A 26,814-nucleotide genomic window follows, 5' to 3' on the forward strand; every position below is an offset into this window, starting at 1 on the left:
ACTCCTTCACAAAAGCCCCAAAACTCCTGTAATTAACAAAACCCAAGCAATGCATTTCCCCTTCTCTTCGTCAACCTCCACTCTCCTAAATTCTATCATCATTCGACGCTCCCTTCACACTCTCCCTGGTCTCAAAAAAGTCTATTATCGCCATAGGGCTCGAGCTCAGCTCGAAGCCCAACAAGCCCTAACAGAATATCTTCACTCTACTCGTTGCTTAACCTTCACCCACGCAGAGCACATTAGCAAAAACTCCCCCTCTTCCCTCTCTGCCCTCCTCTCCAAAATCAACCTCCCACCCTCAAATTTCTTCAAGAGCGTTCAGAGATTCCTCAGTTATCACCCTATAAACGAGTATGAATTCTTCTTCGAAAGTATTGGCCTTTTGCCCAACGAAATCCCTAATTTTTTGCCCACTCACAGGTTTTTTTTGCACGAAGATGTAAATCTCCTGCCTGCGATCCGCGTGCTTGTCGAATTTGGGTTCCCTTGGAATAAGCTTGGTAAGCTTTACAAAGAGGAAAGATCCATTTTTGATGAAGATTCAGGGGTTTTGAAGGAACGGCTTCGCGGGTTCGAGTTGTTAGGGTTTGATAGGGTTTCTGTGATTGGTATCTGTTTGAATTTTTCTTTTGTTTTGGGGAAAAATGAGGAATTGGGTGGTGAGATTGATGGTTTGTTTGTTGATTTGAATAGGGTTTTTATCGATTTTGGTTTGATGGTTTCTTTAGAGTGGAATGTGGATGTTTGCTATGAGGTTTGTAGGAAAATTAGGGTTTTTTATGATTTGGGTTGTGAGAAGGGGAAGATGGGTGAGCTTATTGGTAGGAATCAAAACATTTTTATCGAATTTAGTGAAGAAGTTTTGGTCCGAACGACGGATTTCTTTTGTAGATTTCGTACGAGGAAGGAGGATGTGGGAATGTTGATTCTTCAGTGCCCTGAGATTTTGAATTTTGATCTTGAGAAACCCGTGATAAAGGTATTTGATTTTTTGAAACATGTTGGGTTGAGTGATGTGGAATTGAATTCGATCATGATCCAATATCCTTATGTTTTTGGCATGAACAAAATGAAGAATTTGCCTCAATTGATGAGAGCTTTGGATCTTCATAACTGGTTCTTTGATAAGATTAAGAATGGGAATCATCACCTTTTAGATGGTTTTGTTAACAGTAGTTTTGACAAGGAATTGGAGGAAGAAGTTAGAGATGGCATAGAGAGAATTAAATCTAACCCAAAACCACATCACACAAATGGCAAATTCGATTTCTTGCTAGGCATTGGTTTTGGAATGAATAGAAATACATTAGAGATCTTACCACGCATGCATGGCACAATGAGCCAGCTAAATGAGCGATTTGATTGCCTTCTTCGCATGGGAATCGAGTTCTCTAAGCTCTGTAAGATGATAAATGATTCTCCAAAAATCCTCAACCAGAGCACACAAATGCTTGAGCAGAAGGTGAACTTCCTTTGTAAGGATTTGCATTGCACTTTGCAGCATCTCGAAACATTCCCGACATACCTATGGTATAATTTAGAGACTAGGATGAAGACCCGATATAGAATCCTTACATGGCTTAAAGAAAAGGGTTTGTATAGAGGGCAATATACACTTGCAACAGTGGCTGCAAGTTCTGAGAAGAGGTTCATACGTTTCCTTCGAAAAATTCACCCAGCCGCTCCGAAACTATGGTTGGAGTCTGTCTCATTTGAAAATCACATTAATAGTAACAAGGAAACCTAGTTTTACATCTGAACCAGAACCCCACATCTCTTCCCTGATTATTGTGACTGATGAACTAAAACATAGTCACAAGAGGCAAATTTTATATCTTAATATCGGGTGATGATTATTTACAAACATTTATCAAAAGCCAATTGAAAGTCATAGCATTTGTATCCCTAATTGTATGCCATTTCCTTCTAACTGTAGCGACAGTCATTGCCCTAGGAACTTAGTTCTCTCAAGGAATGCTTTCTGTAACATCAACCTATTGTATCTGTTTTACTACACCCTTCATAAATCTCTTACAATATCTATCAGTAGTTCAGTACCAAATTTTGCGTATTTTGTTGTCATCATTTGCAGTGCGATTCCCTTCTGAACAGTAGCATGTCATGAACAAGTGGCATCACAGTTGAACATCCACTCTAATATTGTGTTACTTGTAACCATATGTATTTATGCCCCTCTATTTATTGTAATGCTCAAGATAACCAGTCTATCTTTGTAAATGAGTTTTATTTTAAATGTACATATTTTTGCATATTTTCTTTGTCAGAGTTTTACATAGGCATTTTTCTGATAATCTTGTTTTATTACTATATCAACTGGTTTATGATTTGATATGAGGACCAATTCCATCAGTAGATGGTTTCTTCTTGAACGTGAGATTTAGTTCTCAATTGTTTCTCCATATGATCAGAGTTGATGTAGTTTGCTCTGTCGAACCATGTTTCTCAGTTTAGCACCCTGGTATTGTCATGAACTGAACTTGATGATTCTTCTGTCTAAATGGTCTTAAGACTATAAAGTTTAGAAGGATTGTGAATTTGTAGTATGGCACATTAATGCTGCAACACCTGAATGATATTATGGGGTAAATGCATCTAATGCCACGAGTGGCATGAGCTATGTTCCTTGAGTGAATGGCTTGAACCTATCCTTGAGAGATCATTTTACTTGGCTATTACATACCCAACAATCTGCATTGCGATCCAAATGGATCTATTCATGCATGACCCTAATAGGAGGGACATACTGAATTTTCACATTCACCTAAAGATTTGGATATCTGGAAGTTTTCTGAGATTACTTTGTGTTCTTTTCATTTTTTTTCCATCTAATAATATTTGTGAGGAGTACTGAAGATATTATGGGAGCTTGTCGATGTAAAGAAAAGCAATTACGAAAGAATTACCGTTCAGGGTTGTTTGTGATGGTTTATGCATTATGCTTGTAACTTGTTTAGGACTTCAGATTGTTTTGCCCCATTCTGTGCTTTTTTTTTCCTGAGTGGTAACTCCATTCTGTCATTTTTCTTTTTTCTTTTTTTGGAGGTCATGTTCACTCTCATTTTGAAGGGAGGAGGGCCTTCAAGTGGTTTCGTCTCACAGTTTCTATCAAAATGTTCATCATCCCTTTTTTTCTAGTTGGTAAACTTGGACAGAACCCAGGACACCCTGTTTGTTTGACAGAGGACTGTCCAGTTGAACGACAGATTTGACCCCAAATATTAGGTTAATGGGTTTTCGGCATCCTTCGAATAGTATCATCTCTATTAACTTTTGTTAATCTTATAGTTAGCTATCATGTTATTAAAATTGATTTTTACTACACTTCAATTTTATTCCTCCTGTAGAATTTATGAATTTGCCAGTTATTTGACTTGGAAATTACATTTATTTATGAATTTGCCATTTAAAGAGGGCGAGCCTTGGCGCAATAGTAAGGTTGCTTCATTGTGACCTGGTGGTGGTCACGGGTTCGAGCCACGAAAACAGCCTCTCTGCAAAGCGCAGGAGTAAGGCTGCGTACATCTAGCCCTCCCAGAATAGTGTTCCTGCGCAGCTGCTCAGATAGCTTATCTGAGCAGCTGCTTCAAAAACTCATGTGGCCCACATTTTTGGGGTGATCGAAAGCATTCATTTGAAAGGCCCTTCCATGGATAGGGTGTGTACCAAAAATCAGCCCTATAGGATCATCCGAACCCAATCAAAGGTGGAGGGGAAAATGGACAGACACTGTTTCTGACCATTTTTTCCCTCCACAAATGGCAGGGTTGGGATGATCCTAAATGATTCATTTTTGGTACACACCCTATCCATGGAAGGGCCTTCCAAATGAATGCTTTGGATCACCCCAAAAATGTGGGGCCACATGAGTTTTTGAAGCAGCTGCTCAGATAAGCTATCTGAGTAGCTGCATAGGAACACTTCTCTCTCTCTCTCTCTCTCTCTCTCTCTCTCTCTCTATATATATATATATATATATATATATATATATATATATATTTTAGTCATAAGTCCTAGAGCAAGGTTGAATGGAGTCTTTTGTTTTGCACCATTGTCATATGGTCTTGTTGGATACGTATGGTCATTTGCTTCTCATACAAATTCATAGGAGGAAGATGTGTGTCAACTGAACTGGATTTTATCCAAACGAATGTAGATTTGTTTCTCATCAACTTGGTAGATCATTTCATTCAGTAATTGAGGAATGGCATGGTGATGCCATTCATAGGATACTTTGCTACATCAAATGTTGTTGAGTGAAAGGCATATTGTGACAATCACAAAGGGGTTTTCCACATTATGTGAGTTCTTGATGTAGACTCAACAGAAGTTCCTTAGATTGTAAAGCCGTCATGGGTTAGTTTTTGTATGAGAGATAGTACCATAGTATTATTTCATCGCAAGATAAGAGAAGTATGTACGCTCAGGGTCAACATACAAGAACCATGTCAGTCACTTATTATCTGTTACTGAGTTGATGCTGCTCCTAGATTTTATGGTAAAGATTCACTTTCTATTTGTGTGGCCATGACATGCACTATGCCACCAAAGCTTGATTAATAACTGATCCATGCGTTTATGAGATATATAATTATAAACACATTGAATGAGATTGTCTCTTGCATTCTTTGAAACATGCAGCTCTTTGTTTGGCGTGCCCATCATTGTCAAAGGACCAGCATACCAAAGCCTCACCATGCTCAGGATATCATGAAATCCCATGTGAAACCAGTGAAACTAGTGGTCCCTAATTTCAGTAAAGAAAAAGGAATCTCCACAGAATAGCATTAAAGGAAAATCTCCATGTAAACTGCATATGATATGTATTAGGACTTGCAGAAATATATTCATTTTAGCCTTTTCCAGATACCTTCAAAACCTCCATTAAGTGTGGAATGTAACATACAATCTCCTCTTTGCTTTGATCATTCAAAGAAAAAAGAAAGAAAAAAATCTCCATTTTGCTAATGGAAAACACACCCACACCCCTACATATGATGTTTTCTGAACTGGATTGATTTTGGTCCATTCTCTTCTCTACATCTACTTTTCCCTCCAGTTGGTATTTTTCTCTTCTCCAGTCCTTGATATCAATTTTCCTGAAAGAACAATATATGGTGAGGTGTAAGCAGCTCTGTACATAATTATAGACAATACACCAAGGCTCTCCTCGGCTTGGTTACCTTCAGCAAGGAAGTCCCTTTTACCTTTTATGCAAAAGAGGGTTTCATGTAGCCTGTTGAATATTTTCTTTAGCTTACCATCATTTTTGCATGTAATGGTTGGAGAATTATGTTCACTGTTAAAACATGGTTTACATCCGTGGGTCAAAAGAGGGTTTCATGTAGCCTGTTGAATAGCTTCTTTAGCTTCCCATCATTTTTTCATGTAATGATTGGAGAATTCTGTTCACTAACTCACTGTTAAAACATGGATGTCCATATCTTATTACTTAAACAATTATTACCACCTTTTAGGCAGTATAGGGAAATTGTCTATAATGGAGGGCCATTCAGCTCACTCATTTTCTAACATGTTTATGTTTTAACTCATCTATCCTATACGTTGTAGAGCTGTTCTGCCCCAATAGATTACAGGTTGAGGTTCTCCCACATATATAAGAGAGAGATGATCTGTCGATCCTATATGTTTTCGATCCAATTACTTCTTGTCTTAGACTCTTAGTTTTAGAAATTTGGATCTGCTATAAATCCTAACTCTTACAAAACCATGTTAGTAATGTTGCACCATAAATTGTTATTTACTTTCTATCTGCTAAAACGTTTCATTTGACTGCAAAACCTATATCAGTTGAAAATCTGATTCTGGAACTGTTTCTTGAAGACCCGTTGCAAGCAACACATTAGAGATACTGTTCATTTTTACAATCCCACTCTGCTTATGATTGTATTATGATTTTTTAATGCGGGTGCTTAAGAGGGAAGTAGAGAAAATTTAGAAATCAAGAACACAACAAGAGAACAATAACCAAAATGGGAGCAATGCTCAACCCTAGTGATATTTCATCAATTACATAAGTTTATCAACATCCAAAATCCCTCTTAAAGATGAATCTGAACTTTAATAGACAAGATTTGGTTAAAAGTTAAAACAACTAGATCGAAACCGTGTCCATTGGATCCATGTCTTAATATCCAAAATAACACAACCCAAATGTACCAAAAAAAAAACCCGATGGAGGGTCCTAACTCCTATATCCTAGTGGAGGGTGCTGATGCATAAAAATACGGATTTGCTAGGGACTTTCGTAGAAAGGCATTTCTTGGCTGGCTGTTGCATGAAAGCAGCCACTCAGCTGAACCAAATTAACAAGACAAAATCAGCTGAAATGCGAGCACGTGCGGCTGCTTTCTCATGCAACAGCCAGCTGCAAAATGCCTTTCTGCGAAATCCCCTAGCAAATCCCATAAAAAATCATCTTTTTATTTATTTTTGTATACGTACGTTTATTAACTAGGGGTATTTTTATAAAATTTAAAAATCCTACTAGAAATTATTCATGCTACCTTGTTATGATGATTAGACGAACCCACCTTGTCCTTTATTATTTAAAAGCTATCAAAAGCTATTACAATTCGCAAAAAGCTCTCCAAAGCAAATTAAAAAGGAAAAGACAAGTGAGTTTATCTCATTATCATTTTTCCTTCGATGGCGATTTTTCTCACTTTTTCCAGTTTCTTTCCTCTTCCCTCCCCTTTGACTCTAAGTTCTATCTAAGCAGGACTTGAATTATAGATGGCAAGATTTGATTTGAACTGGATTCTGCCATTAAACACTGTTTGGGATACATGGATTATATAGTCCAGGATTGTAAAATCCTGGATTATAAAATGCTTGTATATGTGTGCCCCTCTGGCCTTATCTGTCATTGGGCTTTTTATGTGGGCCCTCATAGCTCGTTGGCCATTGGACTTCCAATGTGTGTTCAAAGGAGTGCCTAATACCCACAAAAACAGTCCTCATAAGCATGGTAACCAATCAACATTTTTCTGGAAATGCTTATACAATAGTGGACAGGTGGGCATATTTTTCCAAGAAACTGTATGAGCTGTACAAGTACAAGTGGGGCCCACTTTTTTCGAACGAATGGTTTGGATCATAGTACAAGTGGGCCACACAGCATCCATCGTATGATTCCCTCCGTACAGTTCTTCAAAACTTTTCCCTCCTAATATTTTGAAATCACATTTTTACCCTTACTTAAAAACCATCCTCACATTTATGCGTTTTTTTCACACCCTTCTTCTTTTTTTATTTCTGAAAGAACCCTAAAAAACCGAGTAAAAAAATACAAAGGCTTGCCCACAACTCTCTCCAAAACCCTCTGTTTTCTAGAGAGACTTGTCTAAATTTTTGGCCCTCTTCTTCAGATCTTCGCCCCCATCCCATTCTAGTTGAGCAGAGAACCGATATGCTGATTTTTTGTTAAACCCTAGGGTTTTAATTTCTAATTTCTCTCTCCTGATTCTGAATATTCGCTCTGTAGAGAGAGAGAGAGAGAGAGAGAGAGAGAGAGAGAGAGAGAGAGAGACAGAGAGAGAGACAGAGAGAGAGAGATGGGTTCAAAGGAAAGCTACAGGAACGAGCTCCGAACTGCAATTCGTCAGCTTGGAGATCGATGCCTCTACTCAGCTTCTAAATGGTCTGTCTTTTTTTCCCCTCTTTCTTGAAATTTTTACTCCCTTTTTAGTTGTTTCTTTTTCTCTCATTTTCGTTTTTCCTTACCTAGGGTTTCGATTTTTTATTCCTTTTTTTAGGGCAGCTGAACAGTTAGTTGGAATCGAGCAAGACGCCACAAAGTTCACACCTTCCCACCATATCCGATTACAGCGGGGGAGCTCAAGCTCGCGGCAGAGGAAATTCCGTACGAACGAGATGACTTCAACCCCTCTCGCCGGAGTTTCGTACGTTGGCACCCCAGTCCCCGTGGAAGAAGAGATGGACAACGACTATGTTATGCTTGCGAAATCATTTTTCGATTGCCGGGAGTACCGCAGGGCGGCTCATGCCCTTCGTGATCAGACAGGGAAGAAATCCGTGTTCTTGCGCTGTTACGCCCTTTATTTGGTTTGTTTCCATCTTATTTTAGTTGGTTATTTATTTAAATTTTAATTGTTAACTTCTTTATGTTGTTAATTCCCTACCACATTGCATTTATTGGGTTGATTCTTGGTATGACTTTTGAGGTATTTTGTGAGTTGGCATTTTTTAATAGAGAAGAGGAAATTACTTGGGGTCAGTTCTAAGAAATTCTAAAACCATCAATCTATTTATTGAATGGTACTTTTAGTCTTCCCTCTTATATTTTTTTGGATCCTTGGCTAGTTTTCTGTTCTTTTCAATTAAATCTACCAAGTTCTTGAAGATTCTACCATCTTTCCGTCTGTCTACCAATGGTATGGGCAAATGTCATGCTATGAAACTGGAACACTAGATATTAGGAGTAGATCTTTGTTGGGCCACTTGTAGCGAATTTGAGAAAGCTCTATTGACCCACATACATTATCATTTCTTCTGTTTACAGAAATTGCATCCTGAAGCACATCCAAATCAATGTACTTCACTACTTTGTCTATGTACCTAAAACGCTAGGGATTAGAAATCTGACTCCATCTTTCTCCCCAGGTACATTCCAATGATCGCATTCTATACATATGCTTGTTTTTGGGCATGGAAATGACGAATAAAATTTGACATTCTCATTCTTTATGGAGATACCCAGTAAATTTCTATGCAAAACATAACGAGACCCCTCAACCTGTGATGAAAGACCAATGTAGACGAGGATAATCAACATATTTCTACTCCATCAAAAAATGCAATTACCATGCAAATCACTACCAAGGTTTTAAATTTCAAATTTGAGTTTAGGTTTCAATTTCTGTCATGACAGAAATGGAAATGTTTCGGTTTCGGTTGGAATTTTTGTGAAAATCTTTTAAAATCACGAAAACGTATGGAAACACTTGGAAATGATAAATTTTTAACATTAAACTTCAAGAAATGCTAGAATAAACTCAAATACACACTTAGAACAATCACATAAGCAAAACAATATCTAGTGACATGCATTGTCATGCGTGTCTGATGATTTAGTACGTATCATAATCCATACACTATATTTCACATGCAATTTTTATATGGAAGAATTTTGAATCCCGGCTAGAACAAATTAAGGTTGCCAAATCCTTTTTTTTTTTTAATGGAACTAAAATAATAATAATAATAATAATCTTTCCAGACTTATTTATGCATTTTAAACTATGAGCTTCTTAGTTTAGAAGGGACTGCTTAATTCTTAAGTGGGTTGACTTGGACTTCAGCTAGAGCATATGACACTCGGATACTTTTGCCCAACATAGCATGCCTGGCATGAAAGTTATAGGCACAATTGAATTTATTATTAATCATATCTTCTAAGTTAGATGTACGTAACTTGGAATTTTTGTGAAAATCTTTTAAAATCATGAAAACGTATGGAAACACATGGAAATGATAAATTTTTAACATTAAACTTCAAGAAATGCTAGAATAAACTCAAATACACACTTAGAACAATCACATAAGCAAAGCAATATCTAGTGACATGCATTGTCATGCGTGTCTGATGATTTAGTACATATCATAATCCATACACTATATTTCACATGCAATTTTTTTATGGAAGAATTTTGAATCAATGCTAGAACAAATTAAGGTCGCCAAATCTTTTTTTTTAATGGAACTAAAATAATAATAATAATAATAATAATAATAATATTTCCAGACTTATTTATGCATTTTAAACTATGAGCTTCTTAGTTTAGAAGGGACTGCTTAATTCTCAAGTGCGTTGACTTGGACTTCAGCTAGAGCATATGACACTCGGATACTTTTGCCCAACATAGCATGCCTGGCATGAAAGTTATAGGCACAATTGAATTTATTATTAAATATATCTTCTAAGTTAGATGGACGTAACTTTTATGGTAGTTTATTTATACATTTCTTATGTGTTATCTCATGGTATGTGCCTGAATCCGTCTCCAACTCCTTGTTCCACAGTTTGAAAGATGCAAAGGCTTACATCCATTCCGGTGTTTGTGTCTGTAATATATATATATATATATATATATATATATATATATATATATATATATATATATATATATATATATATATATATATAAAACTGTTGGTGAGCTTAAGCGCACCATTTTTTTGGTGCGCTTAAGTTGTTATAACGCCTCTCATTAGTGCGCTTAAGCGGGACCCAAACATTTAAACGAATGGGAGTTGTTATAACAACTTAAGCGCACCAAAAAAATGGTGAACTTAAGCGCACCAAAAAAATGGTGAGCTTAAGCGCACCAACAGTTTTCTCATATATATATATATATATAAGCTATCTGTGCATGGTTGCACAAACCATGGTGGGGGCCACATTTTTGGGGGGATCCAAAGCATTCATTTGGAAGGCCCTTCCATGGATAGGGTGTGTACCAAAAATCAGCCCTATAGGATCATCCTAACCCAATCAAAGTTGGAGGGGGAAATGGACAGAGACTGTTTCTGCCCATTTTTTCCCTCCACAAATGGCAGGGTTAGGATGATACTAAAGGGCTGATTTTTTGTACACACCCTATCCATGGAAGGGCTTTCCAAATGAATGCTTTGGATCCCCCAAAAAATGTGGCCCCCACCATGGTTTGTGTAGCCATGCACAGATAGCTTATCTGTGCAGCTGCACACATAGCTTATCTGTGCAGCTGCACACAAACCATTTCCTCATATATATATATATATATATATATATGAGAATAGTGTTCCTGCGCAGCTGCTCAGATAGCTTATCTGAGCACTATCTGAGCAGCTGCTTCAAAAACTCATGTGGCCCACATTTTGGGGTGATCCAAAGCATTCATTTGAAAGGCCCTTCCATGGATAGGGTGCGTACCAAAAATCAGCCCTATAGGATCATCTGAACCCAATCAAAGGTGGAGGGGAAAATGGACAGACACTGTTTCTGACCATTTTTTCCCTCCACAAATGGCAGGGTTGGGATGATCCTAAATGGTTCATTTTTTATACACACCCTATCCATGGAAGGGCCTTCCAAATGAATGCTTTGGATCACCCAAAAAATGTGGGGCCACATGAGTTTTTGAAGCAGCTGCTCAGATAAGCTATCTGAGTAGCTGCATAGGAACACTTCTCTCTCTCTCTCTCTCTCTCTCTCTCTCTCTATATATATATATATATATATATATATATATATATATATATATATATATATATATATATATATATGTTAGTCATAAGTCCTAGAGCAAGGTTGAATGGAGTCTTTTGTTTTGGACCATTGTCATATGGTCTTGTTGGATACGTATGGTCATTTGCTTCTCATACCAATTCATAGGAGGAAGATGTGTGTCAACTGAACTGGATTTTATCCAAACGAATGTAGATTTGTTTCTCATCAACTTGGTATTTCATTTCATTCAGTAATTGAGGAATGGCATGGTGATGCCATTCGTAGGATACTTTGCTACATCAAATGTTGTTGAGTGAAAGGCATATTGTGACAATCACAAAGGGGTTTTCCACATTATGTGAGTTCTTGATGTAGACTCAACAGAAGTTCCTTAGATTGTAAAGCCATCATGTGTTAGTTTTTGTATGAGAGATAGTACCATAGTATTATTTCATTACAAGATAAGAGAAGTATGTACGCTCAGGGTCAACATACAAGAACCATGTCAGTCACTTATTATCTGTTACTGAGTTGATGCTGCTTCTAGATTTTATGGTAAAGATTCACTTTCTATTTGTGTGGCCATGACATGCACTATGCCACCAAAGCTTGATTAATAACTGATCCATGCGTTTATGAGATATATAATTATAAACACATTGAATGAGATTGTCTCATGCATTCTTTGAAACATGCAGCTCTTTGTTTGGCATGCCCATCATTGTCAAAGGACCAGCATACCAAAGCCTCACCATGCTCAGGATATCATGAAATCCCATGTCAAACCAGTGAAACTAGTGGTCCCTAATTTCAGTAAAAAAAAAAGGAATCTCCACAGAATAGCATTAAAGGAAAATCTCCATGTAAAGTGCATATGATATGTATTAGGACTTGCAGAAATATATTCATTTTGGCGTTTTCCAGATACCTTCAAAACCTCCATTAAGTGTGGAATGTAACATACAATTTCCTCTTTGCTTTGATCATTCAAAGAAAAAAGAAAGAAAAAAATCTCCATTTTGTTAATGGAAAACACACCCCTACATATGATGTTTTCTGAACTGGATTGATTTTGGTCCATTCTCTTCTCTACATCTACTTTTCCCTCCAGTTGGCATTTTTCTCTTCTCCAGTCCTTGATATCAATTTTCCTGAAAGAACAATATATGGTGAGCTGTAAGCAGCTCTGTACATAATTATAAACAATACACCAAGGCTCTCCTCGGCTTGGTTACCTTCAGCAAGGAAGTCCCTTTTTTACCTTTTATGCAAAAGAGGGTTTCATATAGCCTGTTGAATAATTTCTTTAGCTTACCATCATTTTTGCATGTAATGGTTGGAGAATTATGTTCACTGTTAAAACATGGTTTACATCCGTGGGTCAAAAGAGGGTTTCATGTAGCCTGTTGAATAGCTTCTTTAGCTTCCCATCATTTTTTCATGTAATGATTGGAGAATTCTGTTCACTAACTCACTGTTAAAACATGGATGTCCATATCTTATTACTTAAACAATTATTACCACCTTTTAGGCAGTATAGGGAAATCTATGTACTAAGACTCTTGTCTTCTGAAAAATTGGCACATCCAATACCATGTCATATGTGTCTGATAGACATTGGGACAACTATAATAAATTAACCTTTTGCTTATTTTTCCTGTATTTTAATATGCATATGATTCATGTTTGAGTACCATTGTATCTATCTGGATCTGCCAGTGTGTTGTGCTTTTCAGGGTGGAGTTATTGGTGCTTGCAATACTTTTATCATGCAGCCGTACAATTTGAAGATTACAGTGGTTGCTAGAAGCATTCTGCACATTCTCTGCATTTCATATCACCATTAACAATTGAAGGATTTACTCACTTTCTTGTGTAGCATACACATGAAACTACCAAAGTTTGGCAGTCGAGGGTGCAGTTTTTCTCTACTTGGTATTGGAAAGTCATGAATCTAATGTTGTACTTTTAGGGGTTTTTTTTTTTTTTTTTGAATGGTACTTTTAGAGTTATGATGCATACTGAAAATTCCTCTCTTATTTTTTAAAATTCATTTGATATACTTTATAATTCCGCAGATGTTGCTTTTAGCTCAATATTCAGCTCACCTAAGAGCTACAAATCCAGACCCTTGTGCTGTTTTCTGATTTTGACACCTCTGTTGTATTTTTCAATAAAGGCGGGAGAAAAACGAAAAGAGGAAGAGATGATTGAACTTGAAGGACCCTTAGGTAAGAGTGATGTTGTAAACTGTGAGCTGGTTTCTCTTGAGAGGGAATTATCATCACTCCGCCAAAATGGTGCAATTGATCCCTTCAGTCTGTACTTATATGGCATCGTACTTCGGGAGAAAGGCTCAGAGGATCTTGCTCGTACTGTTCTTGTGGAATCTGTAAACAGCTACCCTTGGAACTGGAGTGCTTGGTCAGAACTTCAGTCTCTATGCACCACTTTTGACATTTTAAATTCTCTCAATCTTAGGAACCACTGGATGAAAGACTTTTTCCTTGGTAGCGCTTGTCAAGAACTCAAGATGTACACTGATGCTTTATCAAAATATGAATATTTACAAGGGATTTTCCGTTTTAGTGACTACATTCAGGCTCAAATTGCAACGGCTCAGTATAGTTTAAGGGAACTCGATGAAGCAGATGTGCTCTTTGAAGACCTTCTAAGAAGTGACCCTTACCGTGTGGACTCCATGGATATATACTCAAATGTACTGTACGCAAAGGAGTCTTTCTCTGGTCTGAGTTACCTTGCCCACAGGGTATTCTTGACTGATAAATACCGGCCTGAGTCTTGTTGCATCATTGGGAATTATTACAGTTTGAGAGGGCAACACGAGAGATCTGTCTTATATTTTAGGAGGGCACTTAAGCTGAACAGGAAATATCTCTCAGCTTGGACATTAATGGGCCATGAGTATGTCGAGATGAAAAACACACCAGCGGCAACTGATGCATATCGGCGGGCCATTGATATAAATCCACGGGATTATCGAGCCTGGTATGGGCTGGGCCAGACATATGAGGTGATGGCCATGCCCTATTACGCACTTTATTACTTCCGGAAATCAGCCCATTTGCATCCAACTGATTCTCGGTTGTGGAATGCCATGGCTCAGTGTTATCAAAGTGAGCAGCTTAATATGCCTGAGGAGGCAATAAAATGCTATAGAAGGTCGGCAAACTGTAACGATAGGGAAGGGATAGCTCTACACCAGCTTGCAAAACTTCACAGTGAGCTCGGGCGCTCTGAACAAGCAGCATTTTACTACAAGAAGGATTTGGAGAAGATGGAAGCTGAAGATAGGGATGGGCCTAATAGAATCGAGGCTCTTCTTTTTCTTGCTGAGCATTGCAAAGCCGAAAAAAGATTTGAGGAAGCAGAGATGTATTGCACTCGGCTCCTGGATTATAGCGGCCCTGTTAGTTTTCTCGCCTTTTCTGCAAAAAATTGCAAATAGTTTGATTACCCTCCTGATTTTCACGCAACTTTTCTATTGAAATTGTTTTTGTTTTGATTCCATTTACTTTTTCTTTGAGAGGATAATGAGTTTTCTACAATTGGTAAAACTTTTTGGCACGATTTTTTACCCTTATCATCGGTATTTTCCATTTTCTGATCATGCATATGTCCATAATTGCAGGAGAAGGAAACAGCGAAGAATCTTTTACGAGGATTGAGAATGGCACAGTCTGGCTTACCTTCAATGGATGTTGAGCATTTTGCTCCATGAACTTGCCTTAAGCATTGTTCTATGCTGCTGTTAAAAATAAAAGAAAAATTGCAGCATGTCTTCTCACTCCAGTTTTTCCAAACTTCCCAAAACTTAGCAATGAAGAACGTAAATAGCATGGCAGAAATCAGATCAAAGCAGCAAATAAAACCCAAAATTCTCATGCAGCAAGAAGTGATTTGATGAATAGCATAGAAGCTTTACCGCACTGTAAAAGACGGAAATGAGTTTTACACAAATGTAACAGAGGCTTGTAACTCGCAGAGTTCGAAGCTTGAGGAACATTTCTCATGATATTTGTACTATGTAATATCATGTTAGAATCTGATAGTTATATAGTGAAGCCCGGACAGATGAGCCCAGTTGCCCGAAGGTGCGGATCTGAACCTAGTTATAGTCTCACAAAGTTGCTGAAGCTTTGCGACTACAAGTGTAAAATTCCAGCATGGGGGAACTAAGAGTAGTAACGGAATCATCGGCAACACCCACAACAACATTGCATCAAGCGGCTGAGCAGTTGCTACAAGCTTCTATTTTGTTCTTGATGGCTGCTTGGTCTATATATTCTGTTCTGTTGGTTGCTGAGAACCAAAGCATCTTACTTAAGAAAGTGATTATTTTTCTTTTGGTTATCTCCTCCTTGATTCCTTCTTTTATCAAAGGTATGCACAAGGGAATCTTGGATTATATTATTGTGCTTTCTTCTCATTGGATCCACATTTCTTTCAAATTAGGTAAAGTTTGGTGTGCCTACATGTTTTCTTTTTCTTGAATACTTCTTTCTTACTCAAACAAAAGATTGTTGAATCCTTACCAATGTTATAATTGTATCCACCCATCCATTTTTTTATAATGGTAACACACACTTTTCTGATTTGGTCGTTGAGAGCATCTTGAGAATTGTAAAAGCTAATTAATATAGTACAAAGTGGGTGCTAATATCGATTCCCACACATCGGAACAAGTTGGCCCAATGGGAATGGAGGGACCCAGTTGGTCTAGGTGTCATTTCATATTGAGGCCCTAATTTCAAGATTGAAGCGAATGATTGAGGCTAGGATCATCCGATGAAGGTAGTAGGGCCACGGCCGAACTCATGGATCTGATTACTTGATATGTGGAGGTAGGGTCCATATCATTATCCTTAGAGCTGATCGGAGGTTAAGTATAAAATTATTTTAAGATGCTTTCACTGTTTTGCATGCTTTGTTCCTTTAATCTCATTTTGATGCATTTCTTACTGTTATTCTTTCATTTGTTTTACTTTAATGACCTTTGTTGACTTGTTCCTGTGTTTGCCCATGTTAGTATGTTACTGTGTTGGTTGATGTTTTTGTTGCCCTGTTGCTGGTGCTTTTTTCCCCTGGACGTTTTAAATGATCTGGAGGGCAAGTATTTCCATGGAAATACTGGAAAGAGAATGGCCGAAAAAACAGTGCGCCTGTTTGGATGATCTAAACCGTTCATTTGTTGGTCCCTACTTTAGGTAGGCTATGCCTAAAAAATCTTCTCTTCTCCACGGGATGATCCTAAACCTTCGATCTGTGGAAGTTTCTATGCTATCATTTTTTCAACTTTCAAAGTTGTCTAGAAAAAAAAAATCCATTGGATTTTTGCAGGAGAATTAGTAGTGACATCAGCTTTTCCTTGAAAGTTTCCATTGTAATTTTTTAGGGAATGGTGCTCTCTCCACTCGTAATGACACCCTTGTCTAATAAATGCTTGTCCCCTCACTTCTCTCCTTCCTCATTTCACAAAAATCCAAAGAAATTGTGATTTACTAGCAATCAAACGAAGCATAAGGGGCTGTTTGGATATGGGGATTTTTTGAATCCAGGTTTTTAAGGAGGAAAACAGTGTAAAAGCTGATTCATGATCAAGCTGCATGCTGTCCTTGCAGCATTTCTTGGATTTTAGGTAAAAACAAAAAAAACAGGTTTTAGGACTCTCTCTCCCATCATGAGATTTCTAAAACCTGTTTTTCTTACTTAAAATCCAAGCAACCCAGATAGGACGTCATACAACAGCTTTATAATGAGCCCTCTTTTACACTCTTCTCAAACTAAAAATCATAGGGAGACCATGCAAATAAATGGGCCCACTGTACTATTTTCTCCCCTTGTATTTACACACAAGCAGTCAAGCACCCGCCCGCAGATCATATAAAATCTCTCTTTTCCATTAGAGGGAAGTAGTGGATCTTTGATAAAGAATGATAAGTGAAGTCAAATGGATATTCACACCCCCTGTTTTTGTCTCTTTCTCTTTTGATAATGACTACGCAGAACCATCAGGATCAAAGGTAAACGGCATCTTTTTTTTTATCACGGGCGCCACTGTAATGAGCTAAGGAGGGAGCAGAGAGAATTGATGAGGCACAAGTCGAGAGACCACGAGAAGTCTCTACAAAGCAGTGAAAAAAAATACACAAATTGAAATTGGGTTTTTCCTCCTATTTTCCATAGGAGAAATCCTACAGAGAAGGAGAAAGTAGAACTTTTTTTAGGTTTTAATATGAGGACATCTTGGTAAAATGTAGTGGCATTTCTATAATTATATTTTTACTAAGACAGGAAAAAACCAGGTAAAATCACCTGTTTGCCACTGAACTCAAACTGGTGAAATTCATGTCCATTTGTGAAGAAGCTAGGTGTCAGCTGCACATGCTCAGCAAGTAAAGCGTTTAGGCCATGTTTGGCACCTATGAATCTTATTTTCATGGAATTAGCTTACTGAGTGGTGAAAGAGGAGTAAGGGGAGTAGGGGAGGGAGAGAATTAAGAAAGCATGAGTGAGGAGATGATTCGAAGTGACAGAAAAATAAGGAAAAATAAATCCCTACTTTGAATAGACTTTTTCCTTTTCCTATTTTTCAGTGACTTCTCTCATCCTCTCCCCACTCATGCCCTCTAAACTGTCTATGCCTCCCACTCTCCTTGCCTCTCTCCCACCACTTGATAAATCAATATTCCATGGGGAAAAACAACTTTCATGGCTCACAAACATGGCCTTGTGGGACAAAAATGTTTGGGGTCTCATGATGAAGGAATTCTCTTCTTATTTTTATTATTGTTTTTTAGTAAGTCAAATGAAATGCATGGAAACAAACAATGATGTGCATTGTAATTGGACCATTCCATTTTATTTTGGGATTTACTGAACAGGCACCTAAGTTACATTATTGGTTAATAAAAAAAAGGGATTTGCTAGCGCCCATCGCAGAAGGCATTTCGCGGATGGTCTCTTGATGTGAGCCCAGCCACCTCATGAATGAAGACAAAATCTATTGAAAAGTGTGCCTGTGTGGCTGCTCTCACATGCAACAGACCATCCGTGAAATGCCCTTCTGCAAGGGACACTAGCAAATCCCAAAAAAAATATATATGCCCCTGCAATTTTTGAAAAATAGTCAGGAAAAGACTTAACAAAATGGGGTGGAAATGCAGGGAAAGGGGTTTGTGCATATCATTTCCTCTTTAGAAAATGTCTATCTCCAATATGTCTTACAATGAACACAGCTGAATGCATTCTCTTGGGTCTTTAATCGGATACTGTCTCTTAAAGCATGAAGAACACAGCAATAATGTTGGTCTCCCAGTGAATAAATCCAGCGTTGCCAAGGCACTGAGTGTTACATCGAAAGCTACTGGTCCACTGGAGGTTCTATTACAAGAAATCACAAGTAAGCTTCCCTGCAACAGTGTGCAGATACCAATTTCAAGGAAACAAAGTGAAAACTTGTACATCCTCCATATTTGAGCTTCTTACAGAATACTGAAATGTCCATCCATGGCAAGCTCCTGCGTGCACACCATTCTTATCAACAGCAAACACCGCTCCTACAAAATTTGGGTATTTACGTGCAATTCGCGATATTGCATCAGCAGCAGCACGCCGGGGTTCCATCCCTAACCTCATGCTCTCTACAATTTGATAACTGCAATTCAGAAATTAAGGACTTCATGAGATATCATATAAGGTGTTAAAGCATATTGCAATTCAGAAAGGACTTAATGAGAAATCACTAGTGGATATTCGAAAATTCGATTACCGTCAGCATCCGAATCCGTTTAAAGCGAATATTATCCGGATCCGTTTCAAGTAGATATTATCCGAATCCGTTTATGAGATATCCGGCTCTTAGCGGATGCGAATCTGATAAATGGTATATCCGATCCGTTTAACATCCGAATATGAGAAGTAAATCCTTTTTATTTATTATTAATAATATCATTAATATTTATTTTTAGTAATGACACACTATCTTTTGTTTCTAAAAGAAAAGTGAATTTTCTTTTTACTAAAAAACAAAAGCAAAAAGTGTTTTGGGTAGGAAATGAAGTAATCTCTCATTTTAAGGGCATTCTTGGAGTTTGACATGGCTTTTTTATGAAGCAACAAATGTGGGTTGTAGGATGAAAGAGACAAATGGATGACGGTGATTGAAAGAAGATGTCATAGTTTCTAGAGAATTCTAGAACAAAAAGGCCATAGTTATTGATGGTAAATGAACGGCTCATATCAAATTTCCAACTTAGGGTTATATAAAAACCCAAAATGCAATTAAAAGAGGGGACTTCTAAGGAGAAGCAAGGAGAAGCAAGAGAGAGGAGAAAGGAGGAGGCTGAGACACCATCTTCGGCATTCCTTGGTGCCTCCAACCCCACCAAAATCCACCGCCGCGCCTCTCCACCTTCTCACAACCACCTCCATCACCGCCAGTCACCTACATCTCTAACCCAATCCCCATCTCCATTCCCATTTCTCTTCATCTTCCACAATCAGCACTCCCATTTCTCTTCATCTTCAAAATAGCCCAAACCCATTCCATCATATACATAAAAAAAGAAAGAAAAAACCCAAAGACCACTACCAACACTATCATTCATCCCCACCGCCTCTCTCTCTCTCTACCTTTGTTTTAAAAGGAAGAAGAGAATCTCATATTTTTTAGGGTTTGAGAGTTAATTTTGTGAAGAGAAGGTAGATGTCTGGTTTTAGGGTTTGGAAAATTTATTCGAGGAGTAAGAAGGAGAAGAAAGATAAAGTGCTGCAATAAAATGTTCGAATTTATGGGATAAACGGATACGGATAATATCTGAATTCGAACAATATCCGATGGATACGAATTCGGTAATAGATATGAAATATCTGTCAAATTCGAATATACTGTAATCGAATTCGGATATAGCCATATCCGATTCGAATTCGATCCCTAGAAATCACTTCCTTTTTTTTTTTTCTTAACAGATAAGCTAGTTCAGGAATGATGTTGCTGAATCTTAGAAGACTTGAACAGTTGAACTATGAAAATGAGATCAGCTAGCACACAGTCAATTTCAATCCTCCATGAGTGGATGTTAAGTGCCTAGATGGCTAGATGGGTCTTAGGGTAGAATAAATTAGTTTACGTTTTGTGGAATTTTCTCTGTAGTTGTTTGGTATGGGTACAGTCTTAGAAATAAGGTTATCTAGATTGGCTTGGGTAGGAGTTTTAGAGGAAGTGGTCAAGTGGGTTTTCTATAAATAAATAACATGTAAGTAGTCTTTTTCAAGGTAATGAAGAATTTTATCCTAGAAATTGGGTTTTTGCACACAAAGAGGTCTGACCCTTCCCTCAAAGTGGGTCAAGAGGCTGGTCTTCCTTCTCAGAAGATCAATTGCGTTGCGAATCAATTTGGGTTCGTAACAGTGGACTAGTAAAATGAAGATCAATTGAAGAAAAATACCACGGTAGGAAGCGCATCATGATATCACCATCTCCAGTTGCACCGCAAGCACCTACTTCATCATCTGCGTATGCTGAGGAGCCTGCTATGGGTCCATCACCTACCCTGAAATCAAATGCCTAATTCAGTTGGGCTGAAAACATAGAATTGAACTTTAGAATCGTAAATGGACAAAGCACCTCCAAACTTAGCGCACGGGCCAAGTTGATACCTTGAAAGTTTTTCATAATTTGGCATGGGAATCAATATTTAAAACAGCTGTATAAGTGTCAGTTGCTCTTTCCATGGTTCGAGTTAAAATATTCAGGGTTTTGAATTACTTTGAGATTTACAGGTTTACAGTTCACAGTTAAAACCAGGATTCCAATGGTGAGATTACATTGTTTACAGAGCGGAACCTGCCACAAAAGGAACCAAATTAGGACCCTGAACCCATAGATCAATAATCCGAAATGTATATGTTTGACAGCCATGCAATGGCTGAAAACTGGGCGAGAATTTTGACAGCATTGCTATGCATAGATGCTGATTGCATAGAAGGGAATATTACAGAAAACAAAACAATAAAAAAAAATCAAAGAACAAAAAAAATGAGGAAGTGCAGGGACATATAATCAGTGAATGGCTGGTGAAACTAAAATTGTCCAGATTGGAGACATTATCATCTAACATAAAAGAAATGACAGCACGTGTTGGAAGATGCCTACCCCTTGGGCCCTGAACTGGGAAAGCCACTGTCATCATAGACATACACTGCTGAAATAAGCTAAAAAATAGGATATAATCTAACTAAATGCATATTATGTAGTTTTGTTTGTACATCAGTCATCAACCAACACACACACACACGCACACACGCACACGCACACGCACACGCACACCTACTCATTATCATGAATTCTCAAAAGATGATTACCATAAAATTGAACCTTATTTTGAAAACATAAAATAAAATAGAGTTAATTCTGGATGTACTCACAGCAAACAGCTCATATGTACTAAACGAATTAAATTTTAACAATGAATAGAATTATCAGTTCATCAAATTCACATAGTTTGTCTTCTTCCTATTGGAGTTAACTGGATAAATCTTTGGTGCAATATGTTTACAAATTTGACTTCGGATTTAAGGATATAATAGCTAAACTAAAATCAACATAACCAATAAAACATTGGTGGACACTAATCAGCATTTCAGCGCTGATATGAAACTTGTTATTTCATGGTCAAGCTCATTAGCAGAAAAAGGAAGAAAGCAATTGAGAAAAATATAAACTGCGGAAGGTTATGCATTCTTGATGAAGAGATCCAAATAACAGATGGTGAAGACTCAGTTACCTAATGTCATGCTCAAGACCTTAATATAGAGGAGAGGAGATGGGAGTGCAATGGGGTTGATCCTCTAGCTCATTTGGTTAAGGCTTTGTTCCTCAACCTCGAGGTCAGAGGTTCAATCCCAGATTACCTACCCAAAAAAAAAACAGAGGGAGTGCAACACAATTTTTAACCAATGTGGGTTGTGGGACAGAAGCACATCAGAGTTCATTGAATTAACCTATGCTTCAATATTGGCTATAATTTTCAGTCTGGACTAAGGGATATAACAGATAAAGGCAACATGACCAACAAAAATAATTTTTGATGATCACAAATCAGCAATTCAGCATTGATATCAAAGTCGCTGTCTCACGCTCAAGTTCATTTGCAGAAAAAGGATGAAACTGATTGAGAGAAATGTGATATGCAGAAGGACGAGGCGATCTTGATGCAGACATACAAAGAAACGATGAATCGCTACATGGTGATGCAATTCAATTAACTAATGCTAAGTCCTCTAGAGGAGCTGGGAGTACAAAGTCACATTAACCCATGCCAGAAGCGAACTTAAATATAATCACATAAATATTTAGGTTAAACAAAGATTAGGACACCCACTATACTGCCATTAAAAAAAAAAAGGGACACCCACTATACTTTAACAGGGATATCCATTAAAAATCAAAGACGGCATCTAATGACTACCTTCCAGGGATTTTAAAAGTAGCTCCATTTGTTGATGCACCGACTGCAATGTGTCCCATCTACACAAAACAAAACAAAATTGTGAAGGAATGTAAGAGTTTCTAGCCTTCTAGGTATATCAGTTAACATGACTTACTTTATCAATTACAGCCATGGAGATAGTGTCATGGTTGTTGCGATTGATACAATTGGAGTTCGGGGTGAGACCTCCCAACAGATTGCCTTCAGAACATGCCCCCTCATTGGAGAGTCCACAAGTACTGTGAACTACAGTGGATGCTGCATCCCTTGGATGATAAGGGCCACAACCATTTGAAGGTACAACATTCTTCCAAAAATTATGCCGGCAGGAATTCTCTTTCCATTTAACCCATTTTTCCATAGACTCTGGAGAACTTAGGTTTGTAGGTCCAGGAAGACCCATGGAAATGGCAAATTCAGAAGCCTTCTCTCCAACAAGCAAAGTGTGCTTTGTGTGTTTCATTACTAATTTTGCGGCTCTAATGCCATCTTTCACATATCTCATAGCAGCAACAGCCCCAACCTCCATTGTTGCCTAACAATGTCCTTGGACAAAAATATGTCGAATAATCGTCCTCAGTTACATGTGGGAAGAAAATACAGTGAATAGCAAAGAGATATAAATTCAAGAACAGACGCAGAAGTAAAAAGGTGAATAACTACCCCATCCATGACCATAGCATCAATTGTAGTTTCTCCATTCTCGTCTGGACTGCCACCAGGCCCAACTGTCCATAACTTGAATGGAATTAGTGTGATTGGAAGTACAAATGAATAAGAAAAACATATTTCAAATGCTGAAATGACAAATCATGGCAGTTGAAGTTTACAACTTATTCTACATATGCAGCAACAAATTAAAGCATGATGAAGATAAATGCAGTCCACACAAAAGAATTACAAACATGACTCCACAGCTTAAGAATGTTTCAATGTATGATTACCACTATAATACTCCAAATCTATTTCAGTACACCCTCAATAACTGTTTGAAGGGAATTTACCATAAATCCTCTTTTACAGTTGCAGCAGTTGATTGTTTGGCATTCCAAATTGTTCTAATTTAATAGAATTTTCCTAATCATAATTATGTCATTCCTAATTATTTCAAATTTCTCCTTTTCATTTTATACATATCAATGTAAACCTCAAGCTGACTCTTCTTGGCCTACGCCAGAACTTTTCGAACCAAGTCAGAGTTTTTTTTATCGGTACAAACTGAATAGGTAGGCCATGTCTCATTTCATCTTTACCTGTCAAAGCTAACTTCACAACCTATAAGCCACACAGATCTGGCTAAACATAAAACACGGGCGATGCTTTGTAGCCCACAGACAGGCTACATCATGAGTCTTAGCCTCCAGTTATCCATATGATTGACAGTAAACTTGGCAATTCAGCAGCAAAAACAACTATCATGAATATTTTTAAAACTTAAAACATAGAAAATTTCATAAATCCAACTTAACAAGCATGGTTTCTCTCATTTTGAAGGATTTTGCCTCTCATGGTGACTATATATGATCTTTTAGCTGATAACCTCAGTCCTTTTCTACGAAAATAACAAGTCCAAGCTCGCAAATAATGGACGAAACTAAACTCGACTCAATGTTAAACAAGTACATAATTAATTAGCCAAAAATTCTTATAAAGCTGAGAACCATACAATAGAATCCATTTTAATGGCATCAAAGCTTATATCATAGCACCCAATTTCACAAGTGAAATAGAGAAACCAACAACCCAAAATATAAAAATAAAATAAAAAAATGTAACAATAGGTGAAAAAACTCCAGATAAAAATAAGATCTTCTCATATAATTATTTACCCAAGGTTTCAAAATTATACCTGTACCATCACACCTCAGCTCCTCACAAGCAGAGCAACCCTCCACGACGGCATCGACGGCCGAAAACCCATCATCCACTGCCCTCCAGGCAGATCGAACGGCCTCTAGGAAGGGCCATGTGCTTACAACCAAAGGGTACTGACTTGAATTCTGATCCACATACCCAAAAACCTGACCATGAACAGATTAAAAGGGAGATGGGTCATGTGCTGTATAAAAAAACAAGCACAGAAATGAAGCATATGGAATGAAATGGATGAAAACACGGAAACCCAGATGCAACAATTAACCATATGAGAAAAAAAAACGAAAGAGAACACTGAAAATATTACTGTAATATTCCAAAGTTAGGCTTTGAAATAGAATGAAAGGCAGAGGCAAAAAAAAAGAGTGTTTTGAGTAATCTTACTGTAGAAACTGAAAAAAAGAGGAGGAGGCTTGAGATGGGGAGATTTCTGAGGGCCATGGAAGAGGCAAATGGGCTAATTTTGCTACTAAATTAAAGATTGGGTTTGCTAACAATCACCGATAAGGATCTTCTCTGTGTTCCAAAAATCATTCCAAGAATCCAACACTAACATCCAATAAGAAATGATTTCACCACTACTGTATTTTGATGATCGAACTAATCACATTATTAAAAAGTACGGTAAGGCCCGCACCATAGGATGATCCAAACCTTCCATTAGATGGGCCACAGCCCAAATAGGTTGGGCCCCCAAAATCACATTTTACTGAAGACAGCCCCCTCTAGCTTTTTGTTTTTTTTGGTAGGTTCCTCTAGTGTATTTACGGGCTTATGGCTACTCTTTTACACTCGACGGGGCTGTCTCAAGTAAAAAAGGGGGAGAGTATATCATTTACCTAAAAAATATTCATTATTAAATGTTAGGATTGTGTGATTTTTTGAGCCCTAGAATATCAGGTCAACGGTTCAGATTAATGTGTACCTTTTTTTGTTGTTGATCATGGACGGCCGAATCTGGATACAGACAACGATTAACGTTCAATAATTAAAAATGGGAAAATGATATATCCGCCCCATTTTTTTCACTTGGGACAGCCCCATTTTTTAAAAAAAAAGATTATTTGATGCTATGATTGCACGATTGGCTTGATTTTTGGGCCATAAGATGTTGAAAGTGATGCCCTCAAGAACGGTTTGGATCAATCAAAGGTGGGACCCACTATGCTATAAAGGGGCACGCCGCATTGTATTACAATAAGGCCCTGTTCGTTTAATATTATGCTAACCGATTGTGAGTCCAAAACCAATTATCGGACTCAAATTTATGTTTAATTTTAGGTCCAATAATTGGTTTTGGACTTACAATTGGTTGGCATAATCTCAAACGAACAGGGCCTAAGCTAGCTCCCTACTAAACATTCATTCGAAACCTTAAATAAGGACTAAGGTGTAGCATTGTGAAGATTAAGGTGACACATCATCCTTTCCTCTTTACCTCTAAACATCCATCTCCAACTCTATTTAAGCCCAAGAATTCTTAGCACAATCCACTAATTCTCTCTTCTCACACACTTTCTAATCCACTTTTTAGTCCATTAATTCACCACCTCAAAGCCATTAGCAACTTAGCTTATCCTTTTCTTCTTCCAAGTGGCACAACCTTGATCTTAGATTCATTTAAAGAAAAGTTATAGTGAAATGCCTAATCTCTGTTAAAATCATTAAGTACCTCCCTAAAATGGATAGGCCTTTCTATCAGTGATTGGATCCCACTATGAATCATATGAATACTTAGGATTCGTTAACCATATCATTTTGAGAGTTCCACCGAAAATTGAGTCCAATAGATGAATGGGTTCTTCAAATTTAGGGTGCATTTGGATTGCAAGAATCAGGTGCTCCAATCGGCATCATACTCTAATTCTGCCCATTATGGTGTTTGCTTCAAATAAATGAACAGAATAAGGACGGCTTAAGCAAAACCGGGGGCGGAATAGATTGGGAAAAATGTCATAATCTATGCTTGCATTGAAGAGCATAGGAATTTTTTTCCCTGTTTTTCAGCCTCTCACTCACGCCTTGTAAAATCTCTCCTCCCACACTCCCTACCCCTCTATAACAACTTGATAAACTAACATTCCATGGAAAAAATTTCATCCTTGCCAAACATGTCCTTAAAAAAAAGATGGGTTCTTTTCCCTCCAACGG

General features: G+C 37.7%; 3 protein-coding genes across 7 annotated transcripts; 2 read left to right on the forward strand and 1 right to left on the reverse strand.

Annotated features, from left to right (window-relative positions):
* Positions 1 to 21: 21 nt before the first annotated feature.
* On the forward strand, positions 22 to 2,282 carry SHOT1 (Mitochondrial transcription termination factor family protein). Its single transcript, XM_077378226.1, has one exon. The coding sequence runs from the start codon at positions 50 to 52 to the stop codon at positions 1,748 to 1,750; it is 1,701 nt and encodes a 566-aa protein (XP_077234341.1). The 5' UTR covers positions 22 to 49; the 3' UTR covers positions 1,751 to 2,282.
* Positions 2,283 to 7,279: 4,997 nt separating this feature from the next.
* APC8 (anaphase-promoting complex subunit 8) lies at positions 7,280 to 15,849 on the forward strand. Of its 3 annotated transcripts, none has more exons than XM_077379250.1 (5): positions 7,280 to 7,552; positions 7,587 to 7,684; positions 7,800 to 8,109; positions 13,455 to 14,705; positions 14,928 to 15,849. In XM_077379250.1, exons 2-5 carry the CDS (start codon positions 7,599 to 7,601, stop codon positions 15,015 to 15,017), a joined length of 1,737 nt encoding a protein of 578 aa, XP_077235365.1. In that variant the 5' UTR covers positions 7,280 to 7,552; positions 7,587 to 7,598; the 3' UTR covers positions 15,018 to 15,849. The 3 variants fall into 3 exon arrangements, with proteins under 3 accessions (XP_077235365.1, XP_077235366.1, XP_077235364.1); XM_077379251.1 differs by having other exon boundaries at positions 7,280 to 7,546; XM_077379249.1 differs by having other exon boundaries at positions 7,280 to 7,684.
* Positions 15,850 to 18,448: 2,599 nt separating this feature from the next.
* LOC143877277 (N-terminal nucleophile aminohydrolases (Ntn hydrolases) superfamily protein) lies at positions 18,449 to 25,244 on the reverse strand. 3 transcript variants are annotated; one of them, XM_077379252.1, is made up of 7 exons: positions 25,048 to 25,244; positions 24,638 to 24,809; positions 23,452 to 23,516; positions 22,904 to 23,323; positions 22,768 to 22,826; positions 20,746 to 20,850; positions 18,449 to 18,953 (listed from the first exon to the last, which is right to left on the reverse strand). In XM_077379252.1, the coding sequence occupies exons 1-7, from the start codon at positions 25,102 to 25,104 to the stop codon at positions 18,734 to 18,736; spliced, it is 1,098 nt and encodes a 365-aa protein (XP_077235367.1). In that variant the 5' UTR covers positions 25,105 to 25,244; the 3' UTR covers positions 18,449 to 18,733. The 3 variants fall into 3 exon arrangements, with proteins under 3 accessions (XP_077235367.1, XP_077235369.1, XP_077235370.1); XM_077379254.1 differs by lacking the exon at positions 25,048 to 25,244 and having other exon boundaries at positions 23,452 to 23,526; positions 24,638 to 24,746; XM_077379255.1 differs by lacking the exon at positions 25,048 to 25,244 and having other exon boundaries at positions 22,904 to 23,334; positions 24,638 to 24,710.
* Positions 25,245 to 26,814: the final 1,570 nt, after the last annotated feature.

This window comes from Tasmannia lanceolata, unplaced genomic scaffold (assembly GCF_043159265.1).
Source record: "Tasmannia lanceolata isolate RefF3 unplaced genomic scaffold, GAP_Taslan_0.1 ptg000005l, whole genome shotgun sequence".
Lineage (NCBI taxonomy): Eukaryota > Viridiplantae > Streptophyta > Magnoliopsida > Canellales > Winteraceae > Tasmannia > Tasmannia lanceolata.